Raw genomic sequence first — 25,898 nt, forward strand, 5'->3', positions numbered from 1 at the left:
AGGAACTCTTTTGGAATCTTTCCTTTTATTATTATTTTGTACATGTGTGGCTTTTTTGTTTCCTCTTCCTAGTTTGACAAGCACATCTGATTTGCTTAGTGAGGATATTTATGGTTACAAAAAAAAAAAAAATAAAAAAAATAAAAATGTGGAGACAATGAAACCTACAAACCAAGATCATCCTCTAAAACTTTACGAGCCGAGGAAATAAGCACAATGATTTGGACGTAATAGCATGTTTTACTGAGCACTGGTATACCAAAGAAGAATCTTATTATGCACCCATTAACAAAGAATTTCTGCTCATCTTTGAGTAGGGATATTAAACCTTATGGTGATGTTACAAAAAGTGGCAATAATTGGTGCTCAAAGATGTAATTCCTAACGTGTTGAAGGTGTTACTGAACTTTCAGCGATAAGCTATACATGGGAAAGGAAACATAATTTTAGATATAGACAGACCTTGATCTGAAAGTACAGATATTTTTCTTTAGTTAATCTATATAAATTGCTTGTAGAGAGAGGTAGTAAATACTCTGGGAAAACGGCTGGGTAATTATGCTGATAATTGTTCACAGTTTAATAAAACCTCATCCAACACAAATCAGTTTTCACTCTTAAGAATGGCGAGTGGCACACACAGATCTAACATTACTGATATGTAATACAGGGTACCCAGGACTTTGTACTGGGATACTTTCTTTTGTTGATTTATGTAAATGACAAAATACTGCTCCCCAAATTCAAGGATAGTTCCGTATGCTACTTCCATTGCATGCAAGTGGAAAGATCATGGGCAACTACAAAAACTATGAAACTGTATTACAAATGAAATAATTCGGTATTTCTATGGAAGTCATCTCATTGTCAGCACAAGATAGCAGCAGTAATGGATTTTAACCCCACAAGACAGATTTTAAAATTCAGTTGTGCACTGGAACTGATATTGTCATCAAAGAAAACTACTGCTTTGTTACAGTTACACTTTCTATATTTAACATGTTATAATATGGAAACTAGTTACCGTACAAGCACATAACTTGGTAGCATTAATTTCAAGGACATGGGGAAGAGAAATAATGCAGAATCAATTCAACTGAAACACTTTTAATGTGCTGATACAGTACACCATACCATTACGTACCAGTACCATTACTGGTGACGGTGATGGAGGCTGTTATGAAAAGCTTGTGATTTTATTCAAATGTGATGTGGCAAGTTAACAGAACTTTTGATCCATGTGAGTAAAATTATTGTGTAAAATCGATAACGCAGCTTCTTACAGAAGACTCTTCAGGGCCCTTCGGAGTCTTTTACTTACATGTCAACATATTTACTCCCTAATAGTATTTGTTGCTCGTAATAGGGGTAATTTTACTCTGTTCAGTGAAATGAACTTGCAAAATATTGGAAGTAAAAACAATGTCCATGTAGACTATACATCCCTGCCTACGATTCAGAATGGAATTTCACATTCTGATCGAAAGTCTTTAACAGGTTGCTGCTGGACATCAGGCAGAACACTGAAAATCATAAGATATTAAAAAAAATACAAAGTCAAAAAATCATTTTATTAGCCTCACCTCCTATAATTATAATGAAACGTAATGTTTCGACTCAAGGATCCATATGCTGGTTAACACTAAGGTTCAAATTAATAGGATTTTAATGTTGCCATTATATGTAGAGCTGACAATACTCATCGTAAAATTATGAAATGCTTTGTACGAAATATGAGAGAAACAGCACTTGAATTACAAAAAAACCATTTCTAGCTTTCAGGGCCATTACCTCCTTCCTCTGGGAAGATGAATATGTTTTGTGACCGGAAATGAGGGGAAGATAACTACCCGTATAGAAGACATATGTGACACATTCATGAGTACTGCTCCAATGTTTGAGATGCAGGTAAGATTTAAGCAACACACTGAAGCAACTCAGAGGTTGGATGCTAGATAGGTTACCAGTAGTTTCAAACTATGTGCGAGTATTATGAAGTTGCTTGGCAAACACATGTGAGAAACCCTGGAGGGAAAAGAATGTTCTTTTTGTATACAACTATTGAGAAAATTTAGAAGGCATGAGAAATCAGGGCTCGTATGGTAGATAGCCTTTCTTCCCTCTCTCTATTTGCAAGTGGAACAGAAAGGAAAGTGGTTTGTAGTGGTACAAGGTACCATTTGGTTGGTTGTGTAGTATGTATATACATCAAAATACGGGAGAAAATTGTGACTGACTACTACATTACGAAGTAATAGTTGAACTAACCTAAAGCTTCGTGATTTACTTCAAATTTTCTTCAATTTACTTGAAATGTTTTGTTCCACTGATACACTCTGGCAATCAAGTGACTTGCATCTACAGCAGTCTTACAATTTGGAGATGACAGTATTGCTTAGATCTATTAATATTCCCTCATTGAGGTCTTTTTATCGAAATATCACGTAAACTGGATTTTTGAGAAACTACATACAGGAAGATGCAATTGGAATATAACTGTTTGTTTACAGAAAAACAACGATCAAAATTGAAGCATACCGGTAACACACACTGAGCAAGAGCACATATCTGGGCTAGAGCACTATACTGGATTTCGCCCCCTTCCCTAGAAACCTTGGCTCGAGTAATAAGTTTATTTGTAGCGTAGGCTGAGGTCTACATTAGGTTGAAAAGCGATAATTTCGTTGACAGTTGTGGAACACAGCGAATGAGTAACAAAGGTTGTGGTAACAGACAGGCGTGTGGCTTTGCCTAATATTTGTTTGTGGCATATTTAAATGCACTTTACCACATTTAAAGCATTACTCATAATAACAAAATTGAACTATTAGGTCATCCCCAAAAAACATATTAAAAAATGAACAAGCATCCGACGTGTTTTGATGCATATTACGTACAGCTATCGTACACTAACTGGGAAAATGCAATGGGCGTTCCACTACGTATCCTTTACCATATTTGATTTTTGTTTTCCGCATTTGCTACTGCTGGTATGGGTTCAAATACAAATTCGTGCTGCAAACGTCTCAGTGGTATTTAGCCTACATTAGTAAGCTGAAATTAATGCGTTAAAAACATTTAGACACTTTGTCCTCAATGCGTAATATGTGTTATGCTATAAATCACTCTGCCTTTCGACCAATAATTTATAATCAGTTGGCTTCAATCAATCACGTAAGACTCTGGACTCTCATATGTAACTTTGACTACGCTGCGGATTATTATGTCACCATAATCCAGATTATTCGCATTCAAACCTTCTTTCTACATTTAATTCTGTTAACGGAAGCTTCATTCAAACAATCTGGATTGACTTGACATTCCAAAACAACAGCTGAAGGCAAGTATGTGTAAACGCTGTACCCAACGTATGACGTCACTTACGTCAACAGAGTTGTTTACAGATCTAGTCACCAGGCAGCGCTGTCACGCTTTCAGCCTTTCTGATGACGTCATGAAGCGATTCCTCGGGACCCGCGAGACGCACGTGGTCCTGCCCTTCTTATATTTTGGTGGTCTGTGATTTGCCCAATGTGATTGGTTATCGTGAGTCACGTGCCCATCTGTCAAAAATTTCCCGCGAAATAATGTTGTGTACAGTAATGACTTCACATAACACTGGTAACGTGTAGTATGACAACGGAAACATGGTTGCAGCGATTGCCAGAAAAAGTTGCTGCAAGCTTGGAAAAGTGTAAATTATCCGTTGCTTTTCGCTGATGTACTTTGTAACGTTTCTTTCGTATACTCCATAAACGCTGAATTGTTGTTGTAGCTGGCTTGAATGAGCCTTCGGCGGTGCTGTTGTGTCCGGAAGTTCAGCTCCACAGACTCGCGAATGTTCAGGCTACTGATTGCCGCTACGTATTGTCAGAAGCGGCCCGAAGTGTTGCTTCGGTTGTTTTCCGTTCAGGTAAAAACTAAAAATAAGAAATCTTTGTTAAACTGCTTTTCATTTTCCTTGACTTTTGACACACAATACCTGCGTCAGGGCGAAAAGTGTGGACAGTGTGCCTATTTTCAGGTGTGTCATAGACTGCAGACATAGCTTTGCCAACCTCAGGCCGCAACGTATGAGGTTACTGCTAGGTATCAGTGCCCTATGTACAGGATTGCCTATAAACTCTTCTTCACAAGGAAGGTCCAGTGATTGGCATGTTTAACTATTCTCAGTTGATTAATATTTAATGTATTACACTTCTTAAGTGCCAGATGATGACAGTTTGCAAATCCAGAAAAACCACAAGTATGTTTCATTATGGTAATATGGGCCAACAGTTAAATGAAATTCTTTAAGAATTGGCATACAGTCATGACAGGCATCACTCTTATCATCTGCCTATGGACATGAATTTGCCGAACTCAGTAATAAAATTACTGTACTAGGCATTTATATTGTTACTATTGATACAAATAATGGTACAAAGTTGGCTCCGTTTCTGTATTTGTCAGTATTGGAGAGCTCTGTTAATCCATCATTGGTTGCCCTGGTGGTCTTGGTTTGAATACAGTTTAATGCAGTAACAGAGGAAGTTGGCGTAAAGGTGATTTAAATACTGCTGCCACCTATCAAAAAGGGAGACAATTAGTTAGCATGGGAGAATCCATATGGTACAACAGCCTTGACGATGTCTCTTCAGTGAAGAAAAGTCTATAGACCTTTTCTTCACAACAGCACACATTCTCTTTGGAAGGTGGCAGGGAGGCAAGGCAGGTCACAAACGTGTTCCACTCAACAATGATGGTTTTCTGCTCTGCAAATGTGAAAAATATGTATATTCACCATTCCATTCACATGATAGTTTTCTTCAGTGCTGATAACTAGTTTATCACAGAAAGCTGTCTTCTTCCAGATGTTCTTGCAGTGCAAATGTAAATTTCAAACATAGGATTTTGTCAGTATCTGCTAAAATTTGATGCAGTTGTAAGCTTTAACTTAGGCACCTTTGTAACAGGTGCCATAATGTTGTTTGAGGTACATTCAGTTCCCTACTGTCTCTTGCACCTGATTTCTTAGTGCTACAGGAATAAATTGACATTCCCAGTGCTTCACCCTCCATATAAACAAGTTGTGACCACAAATTTAGGGTTGTTGGAGAGAAGGTCTTTCCTGTATTTTGTTCTTAAATGGGACTGGGCTATGGCGAAGGACTGATGTTGATAATACTTAAGAGTACAGATTGCTTTCTCCTGACCACTAGCTGCCTTTTGTAAATACTGCCAAAATATTGCTATTATTGCCATCTGACAGTAATTTAGGCAATTACAATCAATGCAGAACTAGACTTTTATAATAATAGTGTGTTTCCATTAACTCAAAAGGGGGATGGGGAGCACAAAAACCCTGAAAATCAGTTGGAATAATCCTGTATCTCATAATACGAACGGCAGTAGGCTCCTGTGTCCAGCTCACTCAAACTGTGACCAAATGACAGAACACAACTTGTGAAACGTGTACTAGACATGAAATTATAACTTAACATCAGAGTAAAAGATGTATCTATTTATTAATCTTTAAACATAAATAATGAGGTGGAGCTGACATCAAGCTGTTACATCGATAAACATGGATTAGTGATAGTTTCTGACATGGTTTGGGTGCTTGTGGCAGGTATCTACTAACTGTGCACTGGGTCTTGGTGACTCCAGAAGGCCTGGCTTCATGGCTCCTGCAATACTGCTGTAATCTGTTAAATGCACAGTTATCTTAGACTCGTCCAGCTTCAGTTCAGTGTTAACTGGATAGGCTAAATGGCATATTACGAAAGACCTATCCCATTGCTTCGTTCTACCAATTTCAGTGGACAAATTTTAATAACATTCAGTCTCCAACTTCAAATCAAGGAATTTTCACACCTCCTGACTTAATTGTATTTGTTTAGCAGTGGCAGCAATGTTACTTTGTTGTATTTGCCTCCAGATTATATTCAATATTCATCCATGAGTATATTATGATAGCATTTTTTTTTATGGTTTTGTGCACGCATTCCAATCTGTCATTAGCTTTCATGTGAAGCTGTGTCACGTGCTCCTCCTTAATTTGCAGCAGTTTACTAATCTGCATAAATAAGAGGACATGAAGTTACAGACCTGGTCATTTAACATGAGTGCTCAAAGGAATCCACTAAACTTCAATTAGGCCTACATTATAAGTTAATCAAATTTAAAGACCGTAAATTCAACTAAATATCTAGAAATTACAATTATGAACAACTTAAATTGGAAAAAAACACTTAGAAAATGCTGTGAGGAAACCAAAGACTATGTTTTATTGGTAGAACACTTAGAAGATGCAACAGATCAACTGTCAACACTACACTTGTCCTCGTCTTTTTGATTACTGCTATGCTGTGTGGGATCTTTGCCAGATAGGGTTAATGGAGTTCATCGAGAAAGTTCAAAGTGCACAATGTTTTGTATTATTGAGAAATTGAGGAGCAAGTGTCGCGGACATGATACAGGATGCGCATCATCAAAACAAAGGCGTTTCTTCTTGTGGCGGGATCTTCTCATGAAATTTCAATCACCAACTTTGTCTGAATGCTAAAGTATTTTGTTGACAGCGATCTACTTAAGGAGAAGTGATCCTAGTTACCAAAACAAAATACTAAATGTGTTCTGAAGGCCTTAGCCACCATTTTTGTAGTTATATCTGCCAAGCAGACCAATGTACAGAATGGACAAGCTATGTAGTGGATTTCAGAATAACAGGAGCATGTAGGGCTAATAAAAATTCATACTTAAAAAGACAAGCATGATGAAAAGACTGAACATTCACAGATGTGTAGATGAGGTTTCCATTGAGGAAAAATATTTTTGTTGCAGCTAATGTACACTAGATAGTAATGTCCACAGTCGTAGCCAGAGATCTGAAAGTGTTAAGCATAGCAGTTATTGTCAATTTTCTTTATATGACTTAACTGACAAAAGGAAGAGACGTTTTCTACTACAGATATAATAGCCAGAGTATTCTCTTCTAGTGACTTAAACATTCACATTTATAGTGTTAGATAGACAGTGACAACTCAACAAGGAATCAGTTATGACTGTGAGGCCTAACAAGAAATATGCATAAATAACCTCTTCATTGGTGAAATGGTGTCGGTAAGCATATAGGTGCAGAAATAAGTCTTCAGCTAGACAAATGTTAACATGAATATCAAACTAGCGAAATATTACTAGGTGCTTGCACTCAAGCATTTCATGCTGTGAAGCAGGTTGCATATGAAAGCAGGTTAAGCTGATCAAGTATGTGATGAATTCTGAAGGCTGCATAGTGGAAAGTGTACATTCCAAGATCTCTGCACGCTGTGAATGAGGACAACCCAGATCGAAAGATGGAGCAGTTTGGTGGCCCATTTTTCTTTGAAAGTACCATAACTTGTGAGGTGTATCCTCGTATTCTGCAGTCATAGATTTTATCTGGCACCTGAGAAGTATTTGGAGCTATACTGAACAAGCTACGAGAAACCGTCAAGGTGTCCTGTGCGGCTATCACACTGGCAGCTGTAGTTCGGTCAACAGTTCAGCATCATCAACATTGGTTGGGGGTACTTTGAACACATAAAATAGCCTCCCCTCCCCCCCATGCAAGATTTTTAATAGTATGTCTATTGTTCCCTTAATATGGACTATTAAAGAGTGTCTACATTTTTCTGGACCCCTCTATACAGGGTGTTACAAAAAGGTACGGCCAAACTTTTAGGAAACATTCCTCACACACAAATAAAGAAAATATGTTATGTGTCCAGAAACGCTTAATTACCATGTTAGAGCTCATTTTAGTTTCGGCAGTATGTACTGTACTTCCTCGATTCACCGCCAGTTGGCCCAATTGAAGGAAGGTAATGTTGACTTTGGTGCATGTGTTGGCCTGCGACTCATTGCTCTACAGTACTAGCATCAAGCACATCAGTACGTAGCATCAACAGGTTAGTGTTCATCACGAACGTGGTTTTGCAGTCAGTGCAATGTTTGCAAATGCGGAGTTGGCAGATGCCCATTTGATGTATGGATTAGCACGGGGCAATAGCCGTGGCGCGTTAAGTTTGTATCAAGACAGATTTCCAGAACGAAGGTGTCCCGACAGGAAGACGTTCGAAGCAATTGATCAGCGTCTTAGGGAGCACGGAACATTCCAGCCTATGACTCGCAACAGGGGAAGACCTAGAACGATGAGGACACCTGCAATGGATGAGGCAATTCTTCGTGCAGTTGACGATAACCCTAATGTCAGCGTCACAGAAGTTGCTGCCGTACAAGGTAACGTTGACCACGTCACTGTACGAAGAGTGCTACGGGAGAACCAGTTGTTTCCGTACCATGTACAGTGTGTGCAGGCACTATTAGCAGCTGATTGGCCTCCACGGGTACACTTCTGCGAATGGTTCATCCAACAATGTGTCAATGCTCATTTCAGTGCAAATGTTCTCTTTACGGATGAGGCTTCATTCCAACGTGATCAAATTGTAAATTTTCACAATCAACATGTGTGGGGTGACGAGAATCCACATGCAATTGTGCAATCACGTCATCAACACAGATTTTCTGTGAACGTTTGGGCAGGCATTGTTGGTGATGTCTTGATTGGGCCCCATGTTCTTCCACCTATGCTCAGTGGAGCATGTTATCATGATTTCATACGGGATACTCTATCTGTGCTGCTAGAACGTGTGCCTTTACAAGTACGACACAACATGTGGTTCATGCCCGATGGAGCTCCTGCACATTCCAGTCGAAGTGTTCGTACGCTTCTCAACAACAGATTCGGTGACCAATGGATTGGTAGAGGCGGGCCAATTCCATGGCCTCCACGCTCTCCTGACCTCAACCCTCTTGACTTTCATTTATGGGGGCATTTGAAAGCTCTTGTCTACGCAACCCCGGTACCAAATGTAGAGACTCTTCATGCTCGTATTGTGGACGGCTGTGATACAATACGCCATTCTCCAGGGCTGCATCAGCGCATCAGGGATTCCATGCAACGGAGGGTGGATGCATGTGTCCTCGCTAACGGATGACATTTTGAACATTTCCTGTAACAAAGTGTTTGAAGTCACGCTGGTACGTTCTGTTGCTGTGTGTTTCCATTCCATGATTAATGTGATTTGAAGAGAAGTAATGAAATGAGCTCTAACATGGAAAGTAAGCGTTTCCGGACACATGTTCACGTAACATATTTTCTTTCGTTGTGTGTGAGGAATGTTTCCTGAAAGTTTGGCCGTACCTTTTTGTAACACCCTGTATGTACACCAACTAGCTGGTGCAAGGTACATCAAAAGTTGTGTAGCACAATCTGTTCCTTAAGCGAGAAAAGTGTAGGTCATTGAATAAAGTCCCAAAATCAAGCATTTAGAACAAATATATCTTTCAAATACAACAACTGTCATATATGTTATAAACTGAAATGTGGCCCTAAACTTTACAAATCTCTTACTTATGCTGTAGTAATGTCCATAAAGAATAAAACAGTACTGGAGTAATCGCACAAGGATCATTCAGTAAGTAATACAACACTTTCTTCCTCAAAGCAGGCCGATTTAAATACTTCATATTGTTCCCCAATTCTTTGGCTATAAAACCCTATTTTTCAGCATACCCCCTTAATGTGAGAGCCTGTATGCTGTGACAATACCATTTTATAGGTCTGCACCACAGCCAAGCTCTTGGTGCATTAATAAGTTCCCCATCATTGCTGTAGTGCTGCCCGCAGAGTCCATCAGTGGGCCAGAGTGATGGAAGTTAGAACATGACGAAATCCGGGCTGTAGGATGGATGAGGAAGAACAATCCTCCAAAATTTTGGGATCTCTTCTTAGTTGCACAGACTTGTGTGTTGCCTTGCGTTATCATCGGAGAAGTGTGTTCACTTTTTTTGTGGCCATGAATGTGCTGTAATTGTTTCTTCAGTTTCCTAAGATTCTCACAATAGAGTCTGGAGTAGAGCTTCCTAAGAATCTCACAGTACAGTCTGGAGTTCATCATTTGTTCGTGAGGGAGGACATAAAACAGAATAACCCCTTCAGAGTCCCAGAAACTGTAGCCATGACTTTACCAGCTGAGGGTATGCTTTTAAACTTCTTTTTTGAAGTGGATGTTGCATGGTGCCACTCGTAAGGACTGTCGTTTTGCTTCAGGCTCAAAGTGGTGAATCCATGTTTCATCATCTGTGTCAACATTATAAATTGTTACCCTAAGCCTCATAACGAGCAAGCAGTTTGGCACAGATGTTCCTTCTTTCCCCTCTATGCTCTTCATTTAGGCTTCAAAGAGCCCAGTGGGCAGTGTTTCAGCATTGAGTTGCTTGATTGTTGTTCATTGATCACCTTGCACATTGTTACATTACAGGCTTCACAGCTGTGTGCAACTACCCTGCGTGCGGGAGAACAGACAGATTTTCTTCTCTTTGTTCTGTTAACCAGAGATGCTTCGCTCAGTGACTTGGCATACTTTTATCTGCTGACTTATCTCCTTAGACATTCTGTAAATGCCTATGAACATTTCTTGGTGATCTGGTTTTTTGATGTAAGAAATTCAGTAACTCCTCTTTGCTTGGAATGCATCTCAGTTGTAGGTGCCGTTTTGTAGACTGGTTGTAGTAATACCATCTACAGGAAGTTACTGGAAATATGAGATGACATAGAAATGTTAAAGGATGTCGCAAACAAAATTACAATTTTTGAATCAAAATTGGCTGAGGAAAAACTGTCTCACAAACTTATCATTAAATGATGCCCTTGAGACTGTAATGTCCTTGGGCTGGGCAGCATCACATGAGGTAGGTTTTAGTCTACATTAAACCTTTTTACACTCACAATACCCGAGCATTCTGGTGGTTAATAAAATTACAATTACAATTGCAAATGAAGTGACATATCATGTAGGTTTGTGAGTTTTGTTGTAATGATGCAAATATATGCTTTGTCCAATAATACTTGCTCTTTCTCTTTTTCATCATTGCCGTTGTCAGCTGCAGCTTGATTCTGAATATGCACAACTTCTTCCTGCATAGAGTGAGCATTTCAACTCAGCATATAAATGTGTTCCAATGACTAGCATGAAACATGTGTCCACCCAAATTGCACTGAATGGTAGGAGGAAGGTGGGTTTGTAATTGACAGAGCTTTGTTGCTTGTCACTTGGCCTCTTCATGTTTGTGGCGTTCTTCGTCAAACAAGTGGACAGAAGTGGATGTAGTGTTCCTCCACAGTAAGCAGTCCACAGCACAGTCTTTCTATCTTTGTGTATTTACACCAGTTGTTTTCATTATGTTTTTCAGCTAGTCCTTAAAGCCCTTAGGAGGGACTCCAAGAGGTCTACTGCCAGAGCAGAGTTCACCATAAAAGATTTGGCAGGGAAGCCTAGTATCACTCGTGCAACAATCAAGCGCCTCAGTTGATGAGCAGTAATGGTTCTCCAATACTGTTTAGATGCACTTTCTCTAGAACTACAGTGTCGGTTACAGTCCTCCCACTTAATGTTCAAGATGTATCTTTTTGTCGGTTAAAGTGCTCATAAACTTCATGATGTCATGGTGATAATGTCCAAGATAGACAGCTGTACATGAGTCTGGAAAATGGCAACAGCTCTTTACAAAATGAGTTTGGTATGTAACTTTAAGTATTTATTCATGAAGACACTGTGCATTACAACAGAGGGAGCAAATGCAAAGGTGATTTTGGTAGGAACGTACGTGTGGTGGAATTTCACTGCTGGCGCAGTACAAGAATATTGACAATGAGTGATGGTAACTTTTGGCATTTGTGTTGATTACCAAGGAAGCTTGTTTTCTGATGATGTAGCGGCTTGCCAGAGATGTGTTGTCTGATTTTCGATGGTTATCATTGCTCTGGCCTCTGTGAATGATGCTCTTCTTCCCAGTTGGACGTGGAGGTCTGGTGTTGGACTGTGCTTTGGCCAGTCTGTCTGGAACTCACAATCATTAGCTTCTGGTGCCACAGCATATATGGTGTTTCATGTATTGGAGGTGTGACTGTAAATGAACCCTTTTTGTTTTTATTTATGTTCAAATTGGTTCAAATGGCTCTGAGCACTATGGGACGTAACTTCTGAGGTCATCAGTCCCCTAGAATTTAGAACTACTTAAACCTAAATATCCTAAGGACATCACAAACATCAATGCCCGAGGCAGGATTCGAACTTGCGACCACAGCGGTCGCGCGGTTCCAGATTGTAGCGCCTAGAACCACTCGGCCACCCCGGCCGGCTTTTATTTATGTACAGACACCTTTGTTCATATTATGTGTGTGAGATGTTTAGCATGTCAAATGTGTCAAAGAATATATGAAGGTAATCTTTCATCATCCATACAATATTTTATACTTAACTTTGTCAGTCTTGCCCCCCTTTCCCATATGCACCCTCCCTCTCCGTCCCTCTCCATCCCTCTCCATCCCCCTCCCCCTCCCTCCTTCCCCCCTCCCACCCTCCCTCCCCCCTCTGTCCCCCTCCCTCCCCCCTCCCTCTCCGTCCCCCTCCCTCCCCCCTCCCTCTCCGTCCCCCTCCCTCCCCCCTCCCTCCCTCTCCGTCCCCCTCCCTCCCCCCTCCCTCCCTCTCCGTCCCCCTCCCTCTCCGTTCCCCTCCCTCCCTCTCCTCCCCTCTCCCTCCCTCCCGGCACGCGCGCACACGCACACACACGCACACACACACACACACACGCACACACACACACACATACACACACACACATACACGATTTCAGTTTGTGTTTGTAGCTAATTTTATTGCCAGTTAAATTCTTTGTTTCTGGATAGGTGATCGAAGTTTTTATGACTGAATACCTCACTCCTTTTTGCGTCACGGCAAGGCTGAGTGAGGGATAGGTTAAATCATTTCTTGTTCTACTGTTATTTTTATGAATGTTACTGTTGTTATTAAACTGTGATCGATTGTTGATAACAAACTTTACAGCGGAGCAAATGTAGTGAGTGGTGTACAAGAGGTTCTAGAGTGGACACCTCATATTATCTTTATTACATGCATCTGTACAACAAACAGCTTTATTCTTCAGTGATGATTCAATTCCCTATTTCCTCAATCAGCCATATCTGGCATGGATCCCATACTGACAAGCAATAGCACCAGTATTGGTCGTATGAGGGTACAGTAAGCTACGAATATCGCTTTTGTGGGTGAACTACATGAATCTCAGTATGGCATCGGCCTTTTCTGCGATTAGTTTTATGTGGTCTTTGCATTTTAAATCTCTCCATACACGTACTCCTAGATATTCCGTGGAAGTAACAGCTTCCAGTGATTGTTCTGCTATCGTGTAGTTATACAATAATGGGTCTTTCTGCCTATGGCTATGCAATATGTTCCATTTGTTTATGTTGAGGGTCAATTGCTGCTCCCTACACCAAGTGTTGGTCCTTTGCTTGTCTTCCTAAAATTTTGTAGTGTTGCATCTTCACTGTATGAAACATAGTAATCTGCGAAAAAGCCTCATGGACCTTCTGATGCCTACTATGTCATTTATATATACTGTGAAGAGTACTAGACCTATAAGACACCCTTGGGTACATCTGAAGTGACTTTTATGTCTGAAGACTTCTCTCCATTGAAAATGACATGCTGTGTTCTGGTTCCTAGAAGCTCTTCAATCCAGTCTCGCAGTTGGTCTGATATTCTGCATTCTTGTATTTTGTTCATTAGATGGCTGTGCAGAAATGTATCAAATGCCTTATGGAAGTCAGGGAACATGACATCTGCTTGAGCACTGGTATCTACAGTCTTCTTAGTCTTGTAGAGTGAGCTGGGTTTCACATGATCGCTGTTTATGGAGCCCATGTTGATTCATACAGAGAAGGTTTTCGGTCTCAAGGAATGTCACAATGTTGTTGTCTTCAGTCCTGAAACTGGTTTGATGGAGCTCTCCATGCTACTCTATCCTGTGCAAGCTTCTTCATCTCCCAGTACTTACTGCAACCTACATCCTTCTGAATCTGCTTGGTGTATTCATCTCTTGGTCTCCCTCTACGATTTTTACCCTCCACACTGCCCTCCAATACTAAATTGGTGATCCCGCAATGTCGCAGAACTTGTCCTACCAACCGATCCCTTCTTCTAGTCAAGTGGTGCCACAAGCTCCTCTTCTCCCCAATTCTGTCCAATACTTCCTCATTAGTTATGTGATCTACCCATGTAATCTTCAGCATTCTTCTGTAGCACCACATTTCTAAAGCTTCTATTCTCGTCTTGTCTAAACTATTTATCGTCCACGTTTCACTTCCATACATGGCTACACTCCATACAAATACTTTCAGAAACGACTTCCTGACACTTAAATCTATACTCGATGTTAACAAATTTTTCTTCTTCAGAACCGCTTTCCTTGCCATTGCCAGTCTACATTTTATATCCTCTCTACTTCGTCCATCATCAGTTATTTTGCTCCCCAAATAGCAAAACTCCTTTACTACTTTAAGTGTCTCATTTCCTTATCTAATTCTCTCAGCATCACCCGACTTAATTTGACTACATTCCATTATCCTCGTTTTGCCTTTGTTCATCTTATACCCTCCTTTCAAGACACTGTCCATTCCGTTCAACTGCTCTACCAGATCCTTTGCTGTCTCTGACAGAATTACAATGTCATCGGTGAACCTCAAAGTTTTTATTTCTTCTCCATGGATTTTAATACCTATTTCGAACTTTTCTTTTGTTTCCTTTATTGCTTGCTGAATATACAGATTGAATAACATCGGGGATAGGCTACAAACCTGTCTCACTCCCTTCCCAACCACTGCTTCACTTTCATGTCCCTCGACTCTTATAACTGCCATCTGGTTTCTGTACAAATTGTAAATAGCCTTTCGCTCCCTGTGTTTTACCCCTGCCACCTTCAGAATTTGAAAGAGAGTATTCCAATCAACATTGTCAAAAGCTTTCTCTAAGTGTACAAATGCTAGAAATGTAGGTTTGCCTTTCCTTAATCTTCCTTCTAAGATAGTCGTAGGGTCGGTATTGCCTCACGTGTTCCAACATTTCTACGGAATCCAAACTGATCTTTGCCGAGGTCGTCTTCTATCAGTTTTTCCATTCGTCTGTAAAGAATTTGTGTTAGTATTTTGCAGCTGTGACTTATTAAACTGATAGTTCGGTAATTTTCACATCTGTCAACACTTGCTTTCTTTGGGATTGGAATTATTATATTCTTCTTGAAGTCTGAGGGTATTTCGCCTGTCTCATACATCTTGCTCACCAGATGGTAGAGTTTTGTCACAATATGTGAGCATAAAACATGTTCCAAAATTCTACAACTGATCTACTTTGTTTTGTGCATCTGATTGACAACCCTTCTTGAAAACAGGAATAACATGTGGTTTTTTCCTAATTGTCAGGAACACTTTGCTCATCCAGATACCTATAGTACACAGCTGCTAGAAGAGGGGCAAGTACCTTCGCATAATCTATGTGTGAGGGCATGCTGAAAAGTAATGCCTCCAAATTTTGTGTGTGAAAACTCTTATTAAAAGTTTTTACATAACTGAGTCGTAAAGTTTGAGTCTGTTTGTCATTAATCAGTTCTCTGCGCAACTGCTCAAGGCGATATTTGGAAAAGGCATTTAATACAATTTCAAATGGTTCCCCTGTCCCTACTACCCATCCTAATACCCAACCTAATACTACAGCATGACTACTAAATTTATGTGAAATATTATCCAAATTTCCCCTAAAATGTTCTGCCACTACTATTCCTGAGGCAGGAGGTCTCAAAAACTAAAAGGTGAGAGAAATTGTAATTTACTCACAAATTAATGTTCTTGCAGCAAAATAATTCAGTTTTGTGACTCACTGTCACTTATTATGCAAGGATTGTTCAAAATATTGCATCAAAATTACACGTAAGGATCTAGTGAATTTATTCAGATAATTCAGGTCCAGTCCTGAGAATCAATCAACATTCACTGAGTTGCCAAATTTTTCCTGGGTATCACTGTATCTATGTATTTCTTTTTGAGACAGTGCAAGTGATTTGTGAATATTTGTCTTATTTGTGTAATAAGATTTTTAACAGCATTCTTTACTTAACCATTGGTTTGTGATAGTGCCAGTTCATGTCAAATACATACGAATTACAGTGCAGCACCAGTTTTGTAAAGTAACTAATGGTTAGTATATTTCAGAACAATGGAAACATGACTGCTGTGAATTGATTGACTGTAACTTATAGAACCTGTGCAGTGACTGTCATTTCAGTTGCACAGCAAGCAATAATATTAGTTATGCAATTGCCTACAGAATCAATATAATTGCAACAATGAACTCTGTTGCACTATTTGTAGTATTAACACCTCATAAAGTGAGGACTGCGTTCATTATGTCAAATTATTCAGATTGATGCCAAATACAAAAGACATCATTTTCATATTGAGCTTGAAATGTATTTTGCTAACAGCAGTGCATGATTTAACTGCAAAGTTAGCAATGTTTGTCTTGTCATATAATATGAAAAATGTTATTTACAAATGAGGTGAATAAGACTCATTGAATGTTCAAAAGCAGTACTATAACAGGCTAGATAAAGTATGAAACAAGCTTCTGTTGAGTTGTTTTGCTTGTGCTAATTACTTATTCCATGAAAAATTGCAGTGTCAATTGACTAGATGGCATTATAAAAAATTGTTGCCCCTACACTGGACAAATATAGTTTACATCAGTACTCCAATGTTAAGGTGTCATAGATATGGTGTGAAAGACTATAATACTTGTTTATTGCCACCACAAAAAGGTGACAGCCAGTTGAAAAAAAAATTAACTCATTGACAGAAAGATGCAAGCATAGGACATTTTGCTGGGATTAACTAGCATAGAATGAGACTGTAATGTGTGTGGGCTACAGGGATGTTGATGCTGTTCACACATTTTTTAGCAGTTCTTCCACAGACAGCAGTTAAGTCTGGACTATAATCTGACTAACTATGGCCATTATATAAAGATATTTGCAGGCTAAAGATGTCATTCGTATGAAGCCATCAGGGAGTAAATTGATAACAGCGTGCGCAAACTGTGACGCATTGCTCAGAAAATCAGCATCATGCTGAACCTATTGTTATTTGATGTTCTTTGTCTGAAGCTTACTGCAATTTCAAAAACTCTGCAGCATGGACACTTTTCATTTTTATGACAAAGCATCACAAAGGCTTATATTGTAATCATTATGAATATATGGTATTTGTCATTCTTTAAGTTTTTGTAGACTGATTGACAGTTTTGCTTAAAAATGACTAATTCTAGACATTACTGTTCTTTCAGGTTTTGATGACACACACTTGTTCTTTCATATTAGCAGAAGCTGGAATTGAACTTGCACTTAACACATTCATTTGTTTAATTTACTTTACAACTTTTTATAGTTTCCTCACATAGCAGACTTTCGTGATTTGGAACATTGTTGTGTGTAGCGTACAAAGTCTCTCTGTGGATGTTCATGTTTAGCAGTAAATACTGTGTTGTTGACTTTTTGTTTGTGGTCCTGTGTTTTGGGAATGGTGCCATTTTCGAAATCTATAATGATCAAAAGACACATTGCTCGCTCATACTATTGACCGTAAACTACTGGAGATGATCCAGAAGTGTGAAGCTTCTCTGGTAAATAAGTCATTGAGGACACTTACTGATATATGACGCTTACTTTGCACTTTGCGCATGTATTACTCGTAACTACACTCTATTCCATAAACCAAGGTACAGAAATGGGAATAAAACTCATTAACATATAATTTTCAAACAATGGACATTATACTTTTGGTATTCCAACCCTTAGTAGCTGCAGCTTAGAGACAGAATCTGTAGTCACTTTGGAGCGGACTCGAGGAACACATTGGACAGTGAAATTATTTCTTCCTGATGTTAGTATAATTGAAACTGGAAACACATACATTTGGCAACTCCTTGACCATCGAGTTCCATCGTGGATGGTGCAGAAAGGTACTGCTAAATTCATTTGATATTTTCTTGTAATTTCAGTTGAATAATCTGAGTGATTTTCAATTAAGATGTGACAGTGGGTTATCAGTTTCTGATTTTGAGTCCAGGGAGGTGGTTCCATGCAATAACTGGAACTATCTCATGTTTTATATTGTAATTTATCTGTGCTATGCACCATTGGGGCAACAGGAGAGATATAAAGCCACATGTCTTTGGTAGCTCTGAGGTAATGGGGTGCACTGTAAAGTGAAGTCTGCATTAGCTCTCAGTTCCAGTCTTGATGGAAGCCAGTTTTACACTTATTCTGTGACAGCACCACAAACAGCCAGACCGAAAACCAATAAAATGATGTCAGTCCTCTCGCTACTTCCAGTAGCCCGTATTTTAAAGACCAAAAACTTAAGATACTGCGTACTTGATAATGCTTCCACCAATGTAATTTTTTGCCTTTGTGAATATAAAGTTTCATGAAATTGAGGCATTGAATAATTTATTAACTGGGCTTCTTTGTGCATCCACTCCAACTATTAAACTTCCATGCTACTTTAGTTTGACACAGGACAGCTCATAAACATCTATATCTACACATTTACATTGATACTCCACAAGCCACCGTACAGTGCTCAGCGGAGGACACCCTGTACCATTGGTAGTCATTTCCTTTCCTGTTCCACTCATAAATAGAATGAGGGGAAAATGACTGTCTTAGGTGCCTCTGTATGAGCCCTAATTTCTCGTATGTTATCTCTGTGGTCCGTATGCGCAATATGTGCTGGCAGCAATAGAATTGTTCAGCAGTCAGCTTCAAATGCCGCAGACCCTTTTGTGCAGATATAGGCATGCTCATGCTATGACTATTGTCATTAGATCATCATGGTAAGTTTTAATTCATTTCTATTACTTGAGTACATATTTTAATAGCATTTTCCTGTCATTTTATTGAACATGACAGTAAACAAGAGAGGAATTAATGATCAACAATATATTCTCTAACATTATCCAAAACAGTCTGAAAATGCTCAGGTGTTTTACCAATTCAATGTCACTAGAAAACTACTCGTTTGGAAGTAAAGTTTTGTCCGAAGTGAATTTCCATCTGAAATTGAATTTTCTTGACAGCTGTTTGATAAAGAATGAGAAAGGTAAACATTCGAGGATGCCTATCAGCACAGTAAGTGTGTGAGGAAGACTTCCCAGACAAACTACTGGATAATTTCTTGTGTAAAATCAAGAGTGCATTAGTGTGTAGTAGCAACAATTGCAGTTTTGTTGATCGTTTCCTTATACTGTGACTGAAAAGTGTCTCAGTTGTTGGCAAGAAATACCAGCTGTGGTGAACACAGTACAAAATCCTTTTGTACCAGATACCCTAATACAAAATAGTATCTGTTTAAACTACCTTTTGCTCAAGGAGGTGTGGTTTGTTAGAGCTCAGCCTTTAATTTCTTCATTAGTAGTTAACATAAAGTCATTTAAACAAAACCAATGACAATGTTGCCTATGAATGCTCCATGAGTGAACCAAAAATGTTTTAATAGTCACCCCTTTGATTTTTGTTACTGCGAATTATAGCACACAGTAGTCCTACACCCAACCTCTGCATCTAGTCTATTGAATGTAAATCTCGCAGTTCATCAAATATGTCAATAATCAAGGTGTCCTGAATGGGGAAACTAATTCGTGCTACAACAATCTTTCTTGGTTAAAGAAAATCATTTTGTTATGATGTGTTCCAATATCTTTGCCTCACACACGATGCAGGTGTTTCAAGCTGTGTCCATCGCCTGCATCCCGGTTGTGTTACTGAGCAGTGTTCACTTGATTTACTGAAGCAATTTCGTGTGGAAATTCAGACTACAATAAGAAACAGTTTTATGCTTACCTCTTTTAGCAGAAACTTGTCGAAAGTGCAATGCACTGTGCCGCTATCACCCGGTCAGGTGGAGGCTGGTGTTGGCCAACTGGTGGCCACTCTAGAATAAGGAAACTCGTTAACTTTATGCAGCCATGAGCTTTTTCACAGAAATGTTTCTAAAATAAAGGAAGGAGTGGATTCGATCTCGTGTATTTGTGTCTACACTGCAAGACATTTACCACTAGACCATGAGCAGATACAGCACTGTAAGGCCCAATTCACACACACATGACAAGGCACGGATGCCTAGTGGCAGCGAGTTAGGGATGTGATGCCGACGGGACATGAGAAATTCTCCCTGAAGTTGCGTTGTCAGAAAGATGCGGGGACAACTGTGATTCGAATAGATCAGAATATACCATCTCCATCAGAAGAAGATATTTATGCAGTGGATCTTTTCTAACTTGTAAATGCTGAGCACCGAATGGGTACATTCATTATGATTGAAAAATGGGAAGAAATAAGGCACATTCAACATAATGAAAGAAATGTGCCACTAGATAGGGAAAACTGGTGCCATTATGAGACATACTCAGGAAAAAAAATTATTGACTGTGGTGGTTATTAATCTAGTTTTTTTCCCTCCTGTGGGTCCAGGTGTTAGAATAGGCCCAAGGTATACCTGCCTGTCGTAAGAGGCGACTAAAAGGAGTCTCACATGTTTTGGCCTTTATGTGTTAGTCCCCTGTAGGGGTTGACCTCCGTTTTTCAAAATTTTCCCGAAGAGCGAGCCAATAGGCGAAGGGTGCCTTATATGGTGCATCGTGCGCTGAGACCTCTCGCATCCTTCATAGGTGTGGATCTGCACTTCTGCTCATTCTCTGGCTGTTGGGCGAGGTCACTCTTCTGGGTATTTTTTCCTCCATCCTCAGTGCAGTATCGCTTTCTGCACTGTCGACAATAATGGACTTCTTAGCTCGTTTGTGCCTGATATCCAGCACGGTAACCAGTACGTTGCGGTGAGGCCACCATGTACCCTGTTGGTTGTAGCCCCCTGACCCCACAGGGATTGCTCTGATGATGCCAGCGCCGTTAACTCCCCACTTATGCCAAGGAGTAGATGCCTGTCACCCTGGGCATTGGGACTCCCGGCAATGGCCATCCTGCCAGGTGGCTTTTGCTGCAACTGGTCGGAGTGTGTGGCATCAGGGCGGATGACATGCGACGAAACATAATACGTCATCTCTTGCTGGTGGTCAAACACCAGCTGTCTCTAAGTGGTCAAGGTCTAACTTCAATGCTACGAAATACGACCACAAATCGTTCAACCCCCCCCTCCCCCTCCCTGGCCACACCATGGGAGGAACACCAGGCTAAGGATGAAAGCGAAGCTTATTCACCCCGGTACCTCGTATGTACAAGAGTTGATGGGAAATCTTTCTTGTCAATGAAACCTCAGTTTTTTTGTGGAGCATTCAGAAGACAAGTTTGGGGAGGTGGAAGGCTTGTCCAAAACGCAGCCAGGGTCAGTCTTGATCTAAACAGCATCCTCTGCCCAGTCATGGGCATTACTCACCTGTGACAAGCTGGGGGATGTTTCTGTTTCCATCATGCCCCATAAGAGCTTACATATGGTCCAGGGTATCATATTTCACAGGGCCCTTCTTTTGCAGTCAGATGATGAGCTGTGCGCCAATTCAGAGTGGCGAGGTGTCCACTTCATCCGGCGCATCCACCGGGGTCCGAGGGATAATCAGGTTGCCACCAGTGCCTTCATCTTGACCTTCGAGGGTGACACATTACCCGAGAAGGTCAAGGTGATGGTCTACTGCTGTGACGTAAAGCCATATATCCCTCCCCTGATGTGCTGCTTTGAGTGCCGGAAGTTCGGTCATATGTCTTCCCGCTGTACCTCCAGCGTCACCTTTTGGGATTCTGGACGTCCTTCACATCCTGATACTCTCTGTGCCCCGCCTCCCATCTGTGTCAACTGCAGAGAGTACCATTCACCTTGCTCGCCAGACTGCAAGATTCTCCAGAAAGAAAGAAAGAAAGAAAAATAATGGAATACAAGACCCTGAATCGACTGACCTACACTGAGGCTCAGAGAAAGTATGAGAGGCTACATCCTGTGCATATGATGTCAACCTACAATCTCGCTACAACAACAGTTCTATCTTCTTCCGTTCCACCGTGTAAAGTTGGCTCTCAGAGCCGTCAAACTCCATCTGCCCCCTTGATGGTGGAGGGGGGGGGGGGGGGGGGGGCACTTTCCTCCCTGTTGCTCCTGCACAACCTACTTCAGGAGCAACAGCCCCCCCCCCCCCCCCCCCCACCACCACCACCACCAACTACCAGGGGTGCAGGGGTGTCAGTCACCCAGAGAAGTGTAAGTCTTCTTCAGCTCCTTTCACCAGGAAGGGATCCCTTGGGTCACTCCCTTCCCAGGTTCCTACCAGTGGCAAAGCTGACACCCACCAGTTGCTGAAGCAACCACAGGTAGCTGGTCGTAGGGCTTCTCAGTCCCCGAGACTGAATTAGTGAAGCCCTCCCAGCCGGACAAACCTAAGGAGCAGTGAGAGAAACCTAAAAAGATAAAGACCCCCAAGAACCAAGGCACTGCAGTGGCACCCACACCACCACTACCTACAAGCTCTGTGTCTGAGGATGAGGTGGAGATTCTGGTGTCCGCTGAGGCCGTAGATCTCAGTGGGCCCTCAGATACAATGGATGTTGATCGCACAGGTACTCATCTGGTGGCAGCAGGTGACCCTGAGGCATAGACTGCCTCATTGAGTGTTTCATGCCATCCCAGTATCACGATCACGTAATCCTCCAGGGGAATTGCGGCGGTGTTTTCCACCACCTGGTTCAGCTACGGCAACTGTTAAGCTTTACACCTGCTTTCTGTATTGCCCTTCAGGAAACCTCAACCTCTGCATCTTAAATACAGGTGACCCCACACATGTCAGTGTGACACATGGCACATATTCGGCCATTGATCTCTCGGTTTGCAGTCCTGGCCTTCTCCCATCTATTCACTGGAGAGCACGCAATGACCTGTGTGGTAGTGACCACTACCCTATCTTCCTGTCACTCCCCCGGCGTCATGCCCACGGACGCCTACTCAGATGGCTTTAAACAAGGCAGACTGGGAAGCCTTCACCTCTGCTGTCACCACTGAATCTCCCCCACATAGTGCCATTGATGTTGTTGTTGAGCAGGTCACTATGACAATTGTTTCTACAGTGTCAAACGCGAACCCTCATTCTTTAGGGTGCCCCTGGCGAAACACGGTCCCTTGGTGGTCATTGGAAGTCGCTGGGGCAATTGAAGAGTGTCGGCAAGCTCTACAGTGATATAATTGGCGCCCTTCTGTAGAGCACCTAATGGTCTTTAAGCGGCTCCATCCCTGCGTTTGCCAGCTTATAAAACGATGGAAACAGGAGTGTTGGGAGAGGTACGTGTCGATCATTGGGTGCCATATGTCACCTTCCCAAGTCTGGACGGAGATCAGGCGTCTTTTAGGACACCAGACCACAACAGGTGTCCCTGGCATTAACATCAATGGCATGTTATCTACCGACGCAAACGCAATTGCTGAGCACTTTTCTGAGCACTATGCTCAAGCCCCTGCCTTGGACAACTACCCCCCAGCCTTTCGCACCCTCAAATGGCGGATGGAAAGAAAAGTCCTCTCGTTCACTACATGCAACAGTGAACCCTATAATGCCCCATTTACAGAGTGGGAGCTCCTCAGCGCCCTTGCACATTGCCCCAACACAGCCCCTGGGCCGGATTGGATCCACAGTCAGATAATTAAACATCTCTCATCTGACTACAAGCGACATCTCCTCTTCATCTTCAACCGGATCTGGTGCAATGGCGCCTTTCCGTAACAATAGCGGAAGAGCACGATCATTCCAGTGCTCAAACCCGGTCAAAACCTGCTTGAAATGAATAGCTACTGGACCATCAGCCTCACCAACTTTCTTTGTAAGCTGCTGGAATGTATGGTGTGTTGGCAGTTGGGTTGGGTCCTGGAGTCACATGGCCCACTGGCTCCATGTCAGGGCGGCTTCTGCCTGGGTCGATCTACCACTGATAATCTTGTGTCCCTCGAGTGTGCCATCCGAACAGCCTTTTCTAGACGTCAACATCTGGTTGCCATCTTTTTTTAGTTATGTAAAGCATACGAAATGATCTGGTGACATCATAGCCTTGCCACATTGCATGAGTGGAGTCTCCGGGGTCCACTCCTGGTTTTTATCCAAAATTTCCTGTCGCTACATACTTTCCGTGTCCAAGTCGTTGCCTCCCATAATTTCCCCCGTATTCAGGAGAATGGCATTGCACAGGGCTCCGTATTGAGTGTCTCTCTATTTTTAGTGGCTATTAATGGTCTAGCAGCAGCTGAGGGCCATTGGTTTCACCTCCTCTGTATGCGAATGACTTCTGCATTTTGTACTGCTCCTCCTGTACTGGTGTTGGTGAGCGGCGCCTACAGGGAGCCATTCACTAGGCGCAGTCATGGGCTTTAGCCCACGGCTTCCAGTTTTCAACCGCAAAGTCGTGTGTTGTGCACTTCTGTTGGCGTCCGTTGATCCAGAACCAGAACTTTACGATCCACTCGCTGTAGTGGAGAATTATCGATTCTGAGGACTGGTTTTCGACTCGCAATTGACTTCGCTACCTCACCTTCGTCAGCTTAAGCGTGAGTGCGGGCAGCACCTAAATGCCCTCTGTTGCCTGAACAACACCAACTGGAGTGCAGATCACTCTATGCTGCTGCAGCTCTACAGAGCCCTTGTTCAATCCCCCCTTGACTATGGAAGTCTGGTTTATGGTTCGGCGGCACCCTCAGTGTTGCATTTACTTGACCCATTGCACCACTGTGGTGTTTGCCTAGCGATGGGAGCTTTTAGAATGAGTCCGGTGACCAACGTCCTGGTGGAGGCCGGAGGCATGCACACCTGCTCACTAGTTACGTTGCACACATTCGTAGTTCTCCTGTGCATCCGAGTTACTGTCTCCTTTTCCCAACCACGGCGGTTCATCTCCCACATCGGCGGCCCAGGTCAGGGCTTACGATTGCGATTCATGTCCAGTCCCTTCTGTCTAAACTGGAGTCCTTCCTGTTACCACCTCTCCTCGAGGACCATTCACGTACACCTGCATGGTGTACACCTAGGTCACAGATTCTCCAGGACCTTTCGCATGGCCCTAAGGACTCCTTTAACCCTGCAGCTCTCCGCTATCACTTCTTCTCGATTCTCGACATGTACCGGGGCCATGAAGTGGTTTACAGCGAGGGCTCAATGGCTGATGGTCACGTAGGCTTTGCGTATGTTCGTGGAGGACATATTGAACAGCATTCCTTGCCAGATGGCTGCAGTGTTTTCACTGCAGAGCTGGCGGCCATATCTCGTGCTCTTCAGCACATCCGCTCATGCCCTGGCAAGTCATTTCTCCTGTGTACTGACTCTGTGAGCAGCCTACAAGCTCTTGACCAGTGTTACCCTTGCCATCCTTTGGTAGCGTCCATTCAGGAGTCCATCTATGCCCTGGAATGGTCCCATCGTTCATTGGTGTTTGTGTCGACCCCAGGACACGTTGGAATTCCAGGCAATGAACTTGCCAACAGGCTGGCCAAACAGGCTACGCAGAAACCGCTTCTGGAGATGGGCATCTCGGAAACCTGTGTTCTGTCTTAACACCTCAGGGTTTTTCGGCTTTGGGAGACGGAATGGCATAACAGTACACACAACGAACTGTGTGCCATTAAGGATACTACGAATGTGTGGAAGTCTTCCATGCAGTCCTCTCGCAGGGAATCGGTTGTCCTCTGCCAGATCCACATTGGTCATACGTGGCTAATGCATGGTTACCACCTCCATTGTGAGGACCCACCTCGATGTCACTGTGACTCACAAGTGACGGCCGTCCACCTCTTGCTGGACTACCCACTTTTAGCCACTCTGTGGTGGACTTTTAACTTTTCCAGCACCGTACTTTTGGTGTTGGGCGACAATGCCTCAACAGCAGCTTCAGTTTTACATTTTATGCATGAAGGTGGGTTTTATCATTTGATC

At 42.0% G+C, this 25,898-nt stretch overlaps 1 protein-coding gene across 1 annotated transcript in view; it reads left to right on the forward strand.

Moving 5' to 3' along the window:
• The first annotated feature begins 3,438 nt into the window (after window positions 1–3,438).
• The window catches only part of LOC124595339 (DNA repair protein XRCC3-like), a 111,371-nt gene continuing 88,911 nt past the window's right edge, over window positions 3,439–25,898 (forward strand). Inside the window, 2 exon segments of the mRNA XM_047134052.1 lie at window positions 3,439–3,694; window positions 3,776–3,913. Of these exon segments, the coding sequence (XP_046990008.1) occupies window positions 3,634–3,694; window positions 3,776–3,913 (199 nt within the window). The 5' untranslated portion in view covers window positions 3,439–3,633.

Source organism: Schistocerca americana, chromosome 2, assembly GCF_021461395.2.
Source record: "Schistocerca americana isolate TAMUIC-IGC-003095 chromosome 2, iqSchAmer2.1, whole genome shotgun sequence".
NCBI lineage: Eukaryota > Metazoa > Arthropoda > Insecta > Orthoptera > Acrididae > Schistocerca > Schistocerca americana.